General features: G+C 40.5%; 1 protein-coding gene across 2 annotated transcripts in view; it reads left to right on the top strand.

Moving 5' to 3' along the window:
* Positions 1–5,858, top strand: part of C15H16orf87 (chromosome 15 C16orf87 homolog) — a 36,616-nt gene extending 30,758 nt beyond the window's left edge. For both annotated transcript variants that reach the window (XM_038313069.2, XM_038313070.2), the window contains one exon: positions 4,823–5,858. In XM_038313069.2, coding sequence (XP_038168997.1) covers positions 4,823–4,941 — 119 coding nt within the window. In that variant the 3' untranslated portion in view covers positions 4,942–5,858. The remainder of the gene's footprint in view (positions 1–4,822) is intronic.
* The last annotated feature ends 6,297 nt before the right edge of the window (positions 5,859–12,155 follow it).

The raw sequence follows: 12,155 nt of genomic DNA on the forward strand, positions 1-12,155 counted from the left end.
TCCAGGATAGCCTGGTCTACAAGAGCCAGTTCCAGGACAGCCAGGGCCACACAGAGAAACGCTCTCTCAAAAAGACCCCCACCAAAGAGTAAGAAGAATCATAGAATGAGCTCCTGTAATACCTGTATGAAAATTGAGACTTTGACACTGATAATTAGTGGAGTCAGGTAGTTACTCTTTATATTTTGTAGAACCCTCAGCTTAAATGATTTCATTTCCAGTGAAATAAATTTATAATTATAGTTATGTTTTATGTATCTTTGGAAGCTTAATTTTAGATATACAAATATTTCCTATATAAACACAAATGGTATTTGAGACACAGAATTCTTCATGATTTCTCTGGTATATAGCTGTCTCTAGCTTTTACCAAAATGAAAAGTGTTTTGATACTGTGCAATTAAAGAACAAAGTTTGTGTCATGAATTACTGTAAAAGACTTAGGTATTCCTAAATTCTTGGAGTAATCTAAATCTTTCCTTCTGTTATACTATTCCAGCCGCTTTGAGTTACTTAAACATGACTTCTTAGCAATGAGGTCATCAGAGAATCTTACTTGAAAGGCTATTTTGGAATAGAAACTGGGCAAGAAAAGTCCATAGAGAAGAAGAAAAGATACAGTAATTGGTCAGACCAGACCGTTGTTCTCAGCTGAAGTGAACACAGCAGGGAAGGGCTGCTTCTGATGAGACTGAGAGTCTGACAGGACAGTGGAGACAAAGGCTGTGTTGTTGAGCACATCCGGATTCTGTGCACAGCACTGAAAATTCACCTTATTAGTACTTGAATAAGGAAGCATTTATTTGACAGTGAATATTTTTCAGATATTTTCCGTTCAGGAATATTTTTGGCTGGGAGTAATGGTGCTTGCCTTTGATCCCAGAACGTGGGAGACAGAGACAGGTCTGTTTTCTAAGAAAGCCTTGTTCGCCCTAGCTCTAGTCTCGAGCTTGAACCCAGGACCTTTTGTATACTAGGCAAGTATCATTCTACAGAACTACACCACCAGAAGCCAAATTATTTATTTATTTTTTGTTTTTGTTTTTGATTTTGATAAAATTTCAAGATATGATCTGGATTTCCACCCCCTTTTGAAAAGATGGCATCTTGCTATTTATCCAAGGCTCTCTAACCAAGTTCTCTAACACAAGATCTTCCTGTATTAGCCTCCCAAGAGCTGGGATTATAGGCATATCCCATCATGCCTGGAATAAAGTGGAATCTCTTATGTACATTGGGCCCAGATGTAAATATTTTAGGCTTTGTGGGCCACAGAGTCTCTGTCTCAGCTGCTGAACTCTGGAGAGCAGCGTGTGAGCGCAGAGAGCTGTGCTGCTGTGGAAATGGGAGGGGGTGTTGTTCACTGGGCTCTGAATAGAGCACACGAGGGATGTCCATGAATTTTACAGAAGACCTCTTAGTAATGCTTTGTAGGGCTAAGTAGCTGTTTGGTTTAATTTATTCTGCCTTTATTGGGCCCTTGCTCTTCAGGAACTTGAAAACTTTGAAGTAAGCGTAATTTTAAGTTATAATTTAATCTTAATGAATTAAGATTAAAACTTGACACCATATAAAATATTTTAATTGACTTTTTTGCTTTCTATTTTTGGTGAAAAAAAGACTGGGAAGAAGAGAAAATGAAAAAGAGAGTCCTTTATCCACCAAGTTGACACTTTGAAAAGGAAAAGGAGTCTCGGTCTAGGGAGCCAGACAGCGAGGGCAAAGGCAGTGAAAAAGCTCAGGGAGACTAAGGTTGAGCATGGTAAACACTGAGTTCTCTGACTGGGCTTCTATCTTTCAGGTAAGAGAGACCAGAAGCAGTCTTCTAGGGAACTGGAAAAGCCCAGGAGGAAAGACCTACAATAAACAGAGACGCACCTAGTAGACCATGACTGCAGTCGGGTCTCACATATTCGCATGCTGCTTCTGATCAGCCCTTTTTATACTTTTAAATAAATATAAAATCACTAGAAGATCTCTAGAAGAAAGCATCTAGTAGAAAGAGTCAAGAATAAAGAAAAAGGAGAAAAAGAGAATGGGGAGAGAAAAAGTATTTTTCAGGGAAAGGAAACTAAGTGTTAACATCCTTGATAAGAAAAAGATGCTGCCCCAGCAGGAGGAGCAAGACGCTTGAGAGTCAGTGCAGGGCAAAGACAGAACACGCCTAGAAAGTAGTCTTCAAGGATCGCTTTAAATACGAAAAGTGCCAAAACATGTGAGTTACAAAATGAAAAAGTTTAATAGGCTTAAAGATAAAATTGAAGAAAGACTTCAGGAAGTATAAAAATAGAGAGATTGAGAAAATAGATGGAGAAGATAAGAAACTTAAAGGACCAATTTGAAAAGTTAGCATCTGTGGTTTCAGTAAAAGAATCTAGAAGATGGAAGACGAGGATATTGTTGATGACTTCCAGAAATCTCTCCAAACCCGAAAGACACTGAAAGTTCCCCATCCAGTGGAAGGTCAAAAATTAGAACAAAGCATATCATCACTGTTAAAGAAAAAGAAATGCCTAGGTTTTTTTTTTGTTTGTTTATTTTGACAGAATAATCAAAATATTTGATTGAGTATAGTGGAATTCTGACTAGCAAGGAATAGACTACTTCTGTGTGAACAGCACTAACTCAGGAAGTTTTAAAACACAGAAGGAAAGCTACATACAGTATGTCATTAACATTTAAGAAAAAACAAAATCCAGTGTGTCACCAGGCAGGGCAGTGTGTCACCAGGCAGGGCAGTGTAAATATCGAGAAGTAACAGGGAAGAGCCTGAGGAGTCTTGCAGAGTGGGGAGGGTCTGGGCATGCCAGGGCCCTCTCTGTTGCCGTGATGACTCCGTGCGGAGAGCACCACATAGAAGAGTTTGTTTGTGCTTATGCTTCCAGAATGCTAAGAGCATCATGGTGGAGAAGCATGGCAGGCATGGTGGCAGGAACAGGTGCAGAGAGCCCGCATCCTCACCTGCAGCCTCGAGCAGAGAGAGCAAAGGAAGTAGGCAAGACTTTTAATCCCAATGTCATACTTCCTCCATCAAGACTGCATCACCCAAACCTCCCAAACCAACTGGGACCCAAATGTTCAAATGCCCAGGATTGGGAGGCATTTTTTAGTTAAAACAATACACATGTCTTAATATTTGGGTTGCATGAATATATGAATCTGTCAGAATATATTCAGATTCTAAAGAATTTGTGCATTATTTTATGGTGTGTAAATTTAGCAGTAATTTAAAAAATAATATAAAAAGTTTGGGTTTCTCAACAGTGATACCAGTGGTCAGAAGAAAATTTATTGCATTAATAATTCTAAGGGGAAATCGCAAACCTTTTTCAACCAAACTGCAATTTATTGTGATAATAGACTAAAGATACTTTGTGATATTCAGGGTTTCAAAAGGTATACTACCCACACTCCTTTCCCAAGAAGCTACTGAAAGTTGCACATGCTACAAAAAAGAAAGTCAGAAAGGAATACTGGATCTAGGACAGAGAGCAGCCAACTCAGGAGAGGTGGAGAATCTCCTTTTGAAGAGGGATCCCAGGGTAATAATTGCCCTGGAATCCTCGAGAACAGTCATTTCAGATTAAGCAAATGGGGAGACTTGGAGAGATATTTCCACGAAGATAAAATAGTGTGTGAATATCCTGAAAGATTTGTACAACTGAGACAGTTTGAGTTGAATTAGAAACGAGAGCTAAGCAAATAATCAGTTGAGGCTGTGGAATGCTCAGCAGGTAAAGGCCTGACCACCTGAGTTTGATCTTTGAAACCCACCTGGGAGGAGAGGACAGACTCTAATGTAGTCGTCCTTGATCTCTACCTGTGTGCAGTGTCATACGAATGCATGCTGGCACACACACACACACACACACACACACACACACACACACACACACACACAGAGTTAATAGGATTGCTTCTTCAGAGTAGTACTTCAAAAAAAGTAAAATCATTCATAGACATAATGTAGCCATTGAAAATTGATGTTACTAAAGTGTGATTTAAGAATAAGATGAAGGGATATGCAGTATTTGAGATGGCCGTAAAACATTAAAAACAGTAAAATCCTGGTTTTCTAAAGTAGAAACAAATAATGCAGAAAACTCACGAAGGAGCATCTTATAACTGTCGCATGGATACAGATTTGTTTTTATAAAAACAGAAAGGAGCAGCTAGGGGGCAGTAGTTGGAAATTAGGAAATATGTATATAGGGATGCATTTTTTAGAGCTTTTTTTGACAAAATGAATTGGCCAAATTATATGCATGTTTAACTTTGATTCAGATAGCAAAATATTAAATCAGAAATATAATTATTGCAAAGTATGAAATAATTCGAAGCATAAACAGAAAGATGATGTTTTAACTGATTTTATGACTTTTGGGGATTTTTCTATTGCTTAACTTTCAAATTTTCTACTTTGTGGTTTGCATTTGTTATTGGGTAGAGAAAAATGACAGTTAAAAAGTTGGCTATTGTTTCTGTAGAGAGGCTAAGGTGAAGATGTTAATATGTTCAGAAAATTATTCTTTGTTCAGAAAGGAGTAACTTCTAGGGGGAAAAATTAATTTTGACAGATTACAGTTTATGCTAGTGAAGGGAAAGAAAAAGACAAGATTTTTACAGAAATTACGTAATATTAGAAAATGAGTAGAATTATAGTCTTCATTTCAAACCTCATTTGTGTCATTTAAACTATAGTTCGTAGCATTGTAGTATCGCATATATTTGTCATTTGGATAAATACTTGAAAGCCTGAGAAATGTTGTTAAACTACTGCATCTGCACGTTTGTATTAAGATTTCCCTTTCTCTTTTAACAGAGAAACAGGAAAAGGAAATCGACATCTACGCTAACCTCTCTGATGAAAAGGCTTTCGTGTTTTCAGTCGCCTTGGCGGAAATAAATAGGAAAATTATCAATCAGAGACTTATCCTCTGACATTTGTCTGCACAGCCTGTTGACACTTTCTTCAGGATTACATCAGCAAATTCTCAAACAGTTATGGACTCTCAGGAGCATTCTGACTGTATGAATGAGGCCATTGATTGCTTTTTTTCTCTGTTACTTAGTCGGGTGCCACACTTTGGGAGCAAAGCTGTGGGATTAGACTTTGCTGGAATTTCCTTGTTTACCAAGGATTATTATCAGTGTTTTGTGTTGGGATATAACTAAATGTATTTACAAAAAAAAAAAAAAAAACTACCAAAAAAAAGAAATAAATAAAAAGCCCCGAAAACTGGATGGATATTTACAGACAAGGGGAATAGGAGTGGAGGTGGAAACAGGAAAACTAGGGCAGTTAAAATGCTTCATAGTTTTCAGGTTTGCACCAGAGATGCAATATTTTAAGTACTGTCAAGAGAGTGACTTTTAAATATTTATATTTCAGGCTTTCATCATTAACAGATTGCATATATACAATCCATTGACTTAATAAATTGGTAATTGATATTTTATTAAATGGAGAATTACGAATATAGATTATTAATTCTGTCTTCAATTGACCCTTTCCTTGGCCACTATTTTAATGATTTAAGGTAGAAGTTATATATTCAGAAACTTTCTAGACAGTTTGGAAATTTGGGTGCTATATGAAGAAAAGCATTTAAGGCTGTATCGTATAAACACCTTGTTTTCTTGAATGTTTATTTATTGGTTTAAAAAAACTTCTGTTATCAAGATGGTGCCTGTTAATCTAAACACAAGATATATTTATTACATGCAAAATATTTCTTAGCTACTTGTAAACAGTGATGTTTTGTCTGAATGAATGTTCATTTATATACATAAATTCTGGTAATTATTTAAACTGTTACTTCATCCTGGAAAGAAATAAACCTTAATATTGAAAGTGAGTAGATTAGTGTGGTGTAGCTCTTTGTCCTAGTGAAATCTGTAAAATATTTCAGCCAGTTTTTCCAGTGTTAAGTCACGTTCCTATGCTTCGCGCATGTTGACACCAGTGCACTGCGTGCTGACACACTAATGCGCGATTAATCCTCCGCGCTTGCAGCTTTGCCTCCTTTCTTTCTTTCTTTCTTTCTTTCTTTCTTTCTTTCTTTCTTTCTTTCTTTCTTTCTTTCTTTCTTTCTTTCCCAGTCTGCTTGGAATTCCCATAGCCGCTTAGGGAAATGAGTCACTGTTTAGTGAACTTTTAAAAAAAGACTAATTTATTATTTTGTATGTGTGTGTACACATGCATTAAAATGTGTGCATACCCCCACATGTACACCCCAGTGCCCGAAAAGGCAGAAGAAGATGTCGGATATCACGGAGCTGGAGTTAAGGTGCCCCTGAGCCTCTGACTGGGAACTGATGTCCTCTGTAAGAGCAACACGTGCTCTTGACCACTGAGCCGTTTTGTTAGCCCCTGCCTAGACAGACATTTTTGCCCGTCTAAGGTACCCCTCCAGTATGTATATGTTTATTTTTGAGATGTAAATTATCCTTATAAGTCACATGGTAGTTATTTTTCTACTGTTGTGGTAATATGCCATGAACCAAAGCAACTTACACAAGGAAGAATTTATTTTGGGCTATGGTTTCAAAGGGTTGGAGTCCATGGTTGTGTAATGGAGATAATAGGTTGCTGGGAATTGAACTCAGGTCCTCTGGAAGAACAGTCAGTGTCTTAACCACTGAGCTATCTCTCCAGCCCCCAAGATCTCTTAAAGATAATTAAAAGATTAGGTTAGGTGTGTTGAAAGTATTTGCAAATGTGAATAAGATTAAAGTAATTTGGGAGGTAGGCTGAATCACAAATGTGGATGTTTATCCCCTGTGCTGGTTGGTTTTGTTATTTTAGATATAACTGGGAAGATGGAATCTTAACTGAAGTGCTTCTATAAGATTGGCCTTGTGTCTTCATCTTGATAGTGACTGAATGTGGGCACCCAGGCTCACTGCAGGCCGTGCCTTTTCTGGGCAGGTGAGCCTGGGTGTGTAGGGAAGCAGGCTCAGCAAGCCAGGAGGAGCAAAGCTGGTAAGCAGTGTTCTTCCGTGGTCTCTGCTTTAGTTCCCTCCAGGGTCCTGCCTTGCCTTTCTCTAGGGAGCTATGATTCTGGGGCATGTAAGCCAAATAAACCCTTTCTCAAGTTGCCTTTGGTCACGATGCTTTACCACAACAGAAGAAATAAGTAAGACGAGTTCCTACTCCGCTCAACTTCATGATATTCTAAAACATTTTGGGAGCAGTTTGTTTGAGGCTTGAGTTTGTTCTTTATTAGTTTTAAATATGAACCATTATTCCACTGTAAGGATGCCTTGAGCTACATTGTACAGAAATCATCACACCATTCTAATTCTCTTTTAGGTTTTATTTTTTGCCTGTGGGTGTATAGATGTACATTAGTGCAGGTGACTGTGGAGGCCAGAAGAGGGCGTTAGGTCCCTGGAACCAGAGTTACAGGTGGCTGTGAGCTGCCCAATGTGGATGCTGGAAACCAAATTCTGGTGTTCTGCAAGAATAAGTGTTCTTAACTGCTGAAACTCAGGAACTCACGAGCTCTTTGAATAGAACACTTAGTTTCTTTCCAGAGGGGAAGTGGACACAGCCCCACCCCTAAACCAAGAAGCCATTTGCAATTGACACTTTCTGGGGAAGGAAAATCAGTTTTCTCTAATGTATCTGTATTGTCAACCACATTCCAGGGTGAGCCCCGTGCCCAGGTGTAGTTGACCATCACAAAATGGATTTTTTTGTAGGCAGAGTTTCTCTGTGTCCTGGCAGTCACTCCCAAATATAACCACCCAGAGACTTATTAATTATAACTGCTCAGCCGATAGCTTAGGCTTGTATTAGTTAGCTCTTAACACTTAAAAATTAACCCATTTCTATTCATCTATGTGCTGCCCTGAGGCTTGTTCACCTCATGTGTGAACTTCCCATTTCCTCAGACCCTATCCTTCCCAGAATTCTTTCTGCCCCTCAAATCCTGCCTAGTTGTTGGTCAATTAGCCTTTTATTAACAATGAGCAACATGCCTTTAAAGTGTACAAAGATTGCCCCACAGCAGACTCCATATTTCCTTGTGTGTGCTTTCTGTTCTGTTATTTTTTCTTAGTGATTTTGTTTTTTGAGACAGGGTTTCTTTGTGTAGCCCTGACAGTCCTGGAATCCACATTGTAGACTAGGCTGGCCTCAGATTTATAGAGAGAGATCCACCTGCCTTTGTCTCCTGAGTACTGGGATTAAAGGTGTGTGCCACTACTGTCTGACTTAAGTCTGTTTTTATTTTCCTTTGTTTGTTTGTTTTCCTTAGACAGAGCAACACACAAACACAGAGGGGCAGAGAAAGAGAACAAACATGAAGTTAGGGAAGCAGGGGTAAGATCTGGGAGAAGTTGAGGAAAAGAATATTATCAAAATATATTGTATGAAAAGAGATTTTAAAGGTTAAAAAAAAAACCTCAGCCATTTGTAAAGTAATTGACAGTAGTAATGTTATTAGTCACCTCATATACAGGGCTTTGAACTTCTGTGTAACTGAAACTTACGTCCTTTGACTGTCTTCTGCTTGCCTTCCTTCACTTAATCCTGCATTTTGTCTTTGTTGTCACAGGTAATAGAATCTTATTCTTCTTAAGACAGAGAGAGAGGGAGAGAGGGGGGGGGGAGGGAGGAGGAAGGGAGGGAGGGGGGCAGGCAGGAGGGGGGAGGGAGCATGAGCGAGCTTGTAGCAGTTGGTTTTCTGTTGTATGGGTCCGCTCAGGTCAGCAAGCTTGGCAGCAAGTGCACTTACCTACTGAGCTGTCTCATTCCAGGCGCCTCCATGTTGTTTTCCAAAGTGGGTCTTCTGGTTTACATTCTCACTAGTGTACAAGGATTTCCATTTCTCCACATTGTGCTGGCACTTAATACTGTGTTTGTGTGATAGCTGTAATAACAGGTGCGAGGCAATACCTCTTCATGGGTTTGATCTGTGTTGCCTCATGCTTGATAGTGAGCACCTTTTCAAACACCTGCTGGCCACGTGTGTGTCTTGATAGGGAGCACCTTTTCAAACACCTGCTGGCCACGTGTGTGTCTTGATAGGGAGCACCTTTTCAAACACCTGCTGGCCACGTGGGTGTCTTGATAGGGAGCACCTTTTCAAACACCTGCTGGCCACGTGTGTGTCTTGATAGGGAGCACCTTTTCAAACACCTGCTGGCCACGTGGGTGTCTTGATAGGGAGCACCTTTTCAAACATCTGCTGGCCACGTGTGTGTCTTGATAGGGAGCACCTTTTCAAACACCTGCTGGCCACGTGTGTGTCTTGATAGGAAGCACCTTTTCAAACACCTGCTGGCCACGTGGGTGTCTTCAGAGATGCTTGTGTTGGTCCTTTTTCCACTTTTAACAAGGCCATTTGTGTTCTTTCTACTGAGTTGTTTGAAATCCTTTGTAGTTTGAATACTAAGTCATTTACATGTGGTGGCACATGCCTTTAATCCCAGCACTCAGGCAGAGGCAGAAGGATCTCTGTGAGTTTGAAGAAAGCCTGGTCTACAGAACAAGTTTCAGGACAGCCAAGGCTACACAAAGAAACCCTGTCTTGAAGAGAGAGAGAAACAGAGTCAGAGAGAGACTGAGTTCCAGAACAAGTTTAAAAGCTCCAGAGAAACCTTGTCTCAAAAAAAAAAACCCCCAAAACAAAACTGAAAACCAGTTGGGTGGTGGTGGTGCACACCTTTAATCCCAGCACTGGGGAGGCAGAGGCAGGCAGATCTCTGTGAATTTGAGGGTAGCCTGGTCTACAGAGCGAGTTCTAAGAGAGCTCCAGAGCTACACAGAGAAACCCTGTCTCGAAAGGTCAAAAAACAAAAATTATGTGTGCCTTGTAGCTATTTTCTCCCATTCTGTGTGTTGCCTTTCATTTTGTTTTGCCCTCTGCAGTGCAGAAGACTTAGTTTGGCATACATACAGCCTCTATTTCTGCTTTTGTTGTGATGCCAAAAAACCCATTAATGCCCTACACTGGAGCTTGCCCCCAGTTGTTTTCTAGTTTCAGGGCTTACGTAACGAGTACATTTTAAGTTGGTTCTTTTGTGTGATGTAGCTTCAGTTTAATTCTTTTGATGTGGCTATCCAGTTTTTGCAGCTTCGGGGACTGAAGGGTCTGTCTTTTCTCTGTGTGTCTTTGTGGTGGCTTATTGGGATCATAGCACGCTTCGGAGGCGCAGTTCCAAACTACAGAAACAAAACGAATATTGAAATAAAGCAAATCACACCTTTGTTTCCAAGCCTAGATAAAAATAGTTTTCATGATATTGAATAGCATTATGGCAAAAAAAAAAAATGCACCGGATGTGTTGGCACACCCTTTTAATCCCTTGCAACTCCAGAGGCAGAGGCAGGTGGGTCTCTGTAAGTTGAGGCTAGCCTGGTCTACATAGTGAGTTCAAGGTTAGCCAGAGCTGCGTAGTGAGACTCAGACTCAAAAACACAGAAACAAAACAAGAGAAGTTCCTTAATCTATAAATGCTTTACTCCTGGAAAGTGCTAATGATCATTTGAGACTACAGTGGTGGAGGACCTTGCTGTGATGCTGGTGGCTGCTGACTGGCTGTGAATATGGATACTCAAGTTGGGTTGTGCTGTAGGGGTTCTTACTTTAGCACTTGACCCTAGTAGACTTTCTTTAGCAATTGGAATCAGCGCTCTCAGATGCTACGACTTTATCAACTGACACATTTCAATTCAAAAAATTTTGATTATGTTATTTGTGTATGGGTATGTGCACACGGGTGTAGGCACCCATGGAGGCTGGAAGAGGACTCTAGACCTTCTGCAAACTCATTAGGTGCTCTATCTCCAGTTCCTCAGTCCCTTTTAAAGATTTTATTTTCATTTTATGTGTATGAATGTTTTACCTACTTGTATGCACAGTGTGAATGTTTGGTGCTCTCAGAGGCCAGAAGAGGGCATCGGGCTCCCCTAGAACTGGAGTTACAGATAGTTGTGAGCCCCCATGTGGTTGCTGGGAATGAAACCAAAGTCCTCTACAAATGCAGCAAGTGCTCTTGTTGGGCTGTCTCTACCCCCTGGAATTCTGTTTTAACTCTGTTGAGAGCATCTGCACAGGTGCTGGATTCCATCTCAAGAAACCACTTACATATTTATAAGAAACAACTATCACTTTTTTTTATTTTAAAGACTTATTTATGTGCGTGTCTGTGTGAGTTAATACCACGTATGTGCAGGTGGCCATGGAGATCAGCTGGGGTTACAGGTGGTGGCAAGCCACCAGATGTGAGAGCGCCAGGAACCGAACACCTGCCCTCTGGAAGAGGCGGCTGAGGTGCCTCTCCAGCCCCTACCGAAGTCTTACCTTGTGGCTGTAGCAATTCACTCCCATCTTAAGTTCTGCTTCAAGCCAACTATGAAAGTTGGAATCAGCATCTCCCACATTCTTCCTGATACTTTAGCTGGCTCCCGTGGATCTTAGTGGCGTCTAAAGGGGCCTGGATGCGCCAGTGGAACCCACAGCTCTAGCGCATTGCGACCCTTCCTGTGACCTGAAAGTCACAGTTATCCTGGTCCTTGGTTTGTAGCGTGGATGTGCGAGCAGTTGAGTAAACATTCATCTTGCACATTTTATTGGCACTCTTAGGGTCCACAGGCATTGTCCAATGGGCAGTAATACTGAGCATTAGATCTCAACAGTGAGTTCAAAAGATTCAGAATATCATGCTGTAAGCAAATGTCATCTAGGCCTTGTTTCGTTTTCTTAGTACATGATAGATCCATTATGTATGTCTTACAGAATTTTTCAGAATGATAATGAGCATTGCATTGCCTTAAATACAGCTCCCAGTTGTATTGTCGTCACCCCTCCCCCTCCACGTGTCAGCCAGCAGATCCTTTGGTACTTTGAAACCAAGCATAGATGTCTGTACAAATATGAAATTCCTAGACAGCACCTTGCAATATAAGACTGTTTACTTCCACACTGACAAATCAGTTTATTGTTGCTACAGTTAGGGTTAGGGGTGCTGCCTTCATCTGTGATTTTAGCTAGCTCTTCTTTCTAGTTTGCTGCGTTCACTCTGTGCCTTTGTTTTGTTTTTGAGACAGGGTTTCTCTGTGTAGCTTGGCTGTCCTGGAACTCATGTTGTGGACCAGGCTGGCCTGGAACTCACAGAGATCCGCCTACCTCTGTCTCCTGAGA

Source organism: Arvicola amphibius, chromosome 15 (assembly GCF_903992535.2).
Source record: "Arvicola amphibius chromosome 15, mArvAmp1.2, whole genome shotgun sequence".
In the NCBI taxonomy this organism is placed as follows: Eukaryota; Metazoa; Chordata; class Mammalia; order Rodentia; family Cricetidae; genus Arvicola; species Arvicola amphibius.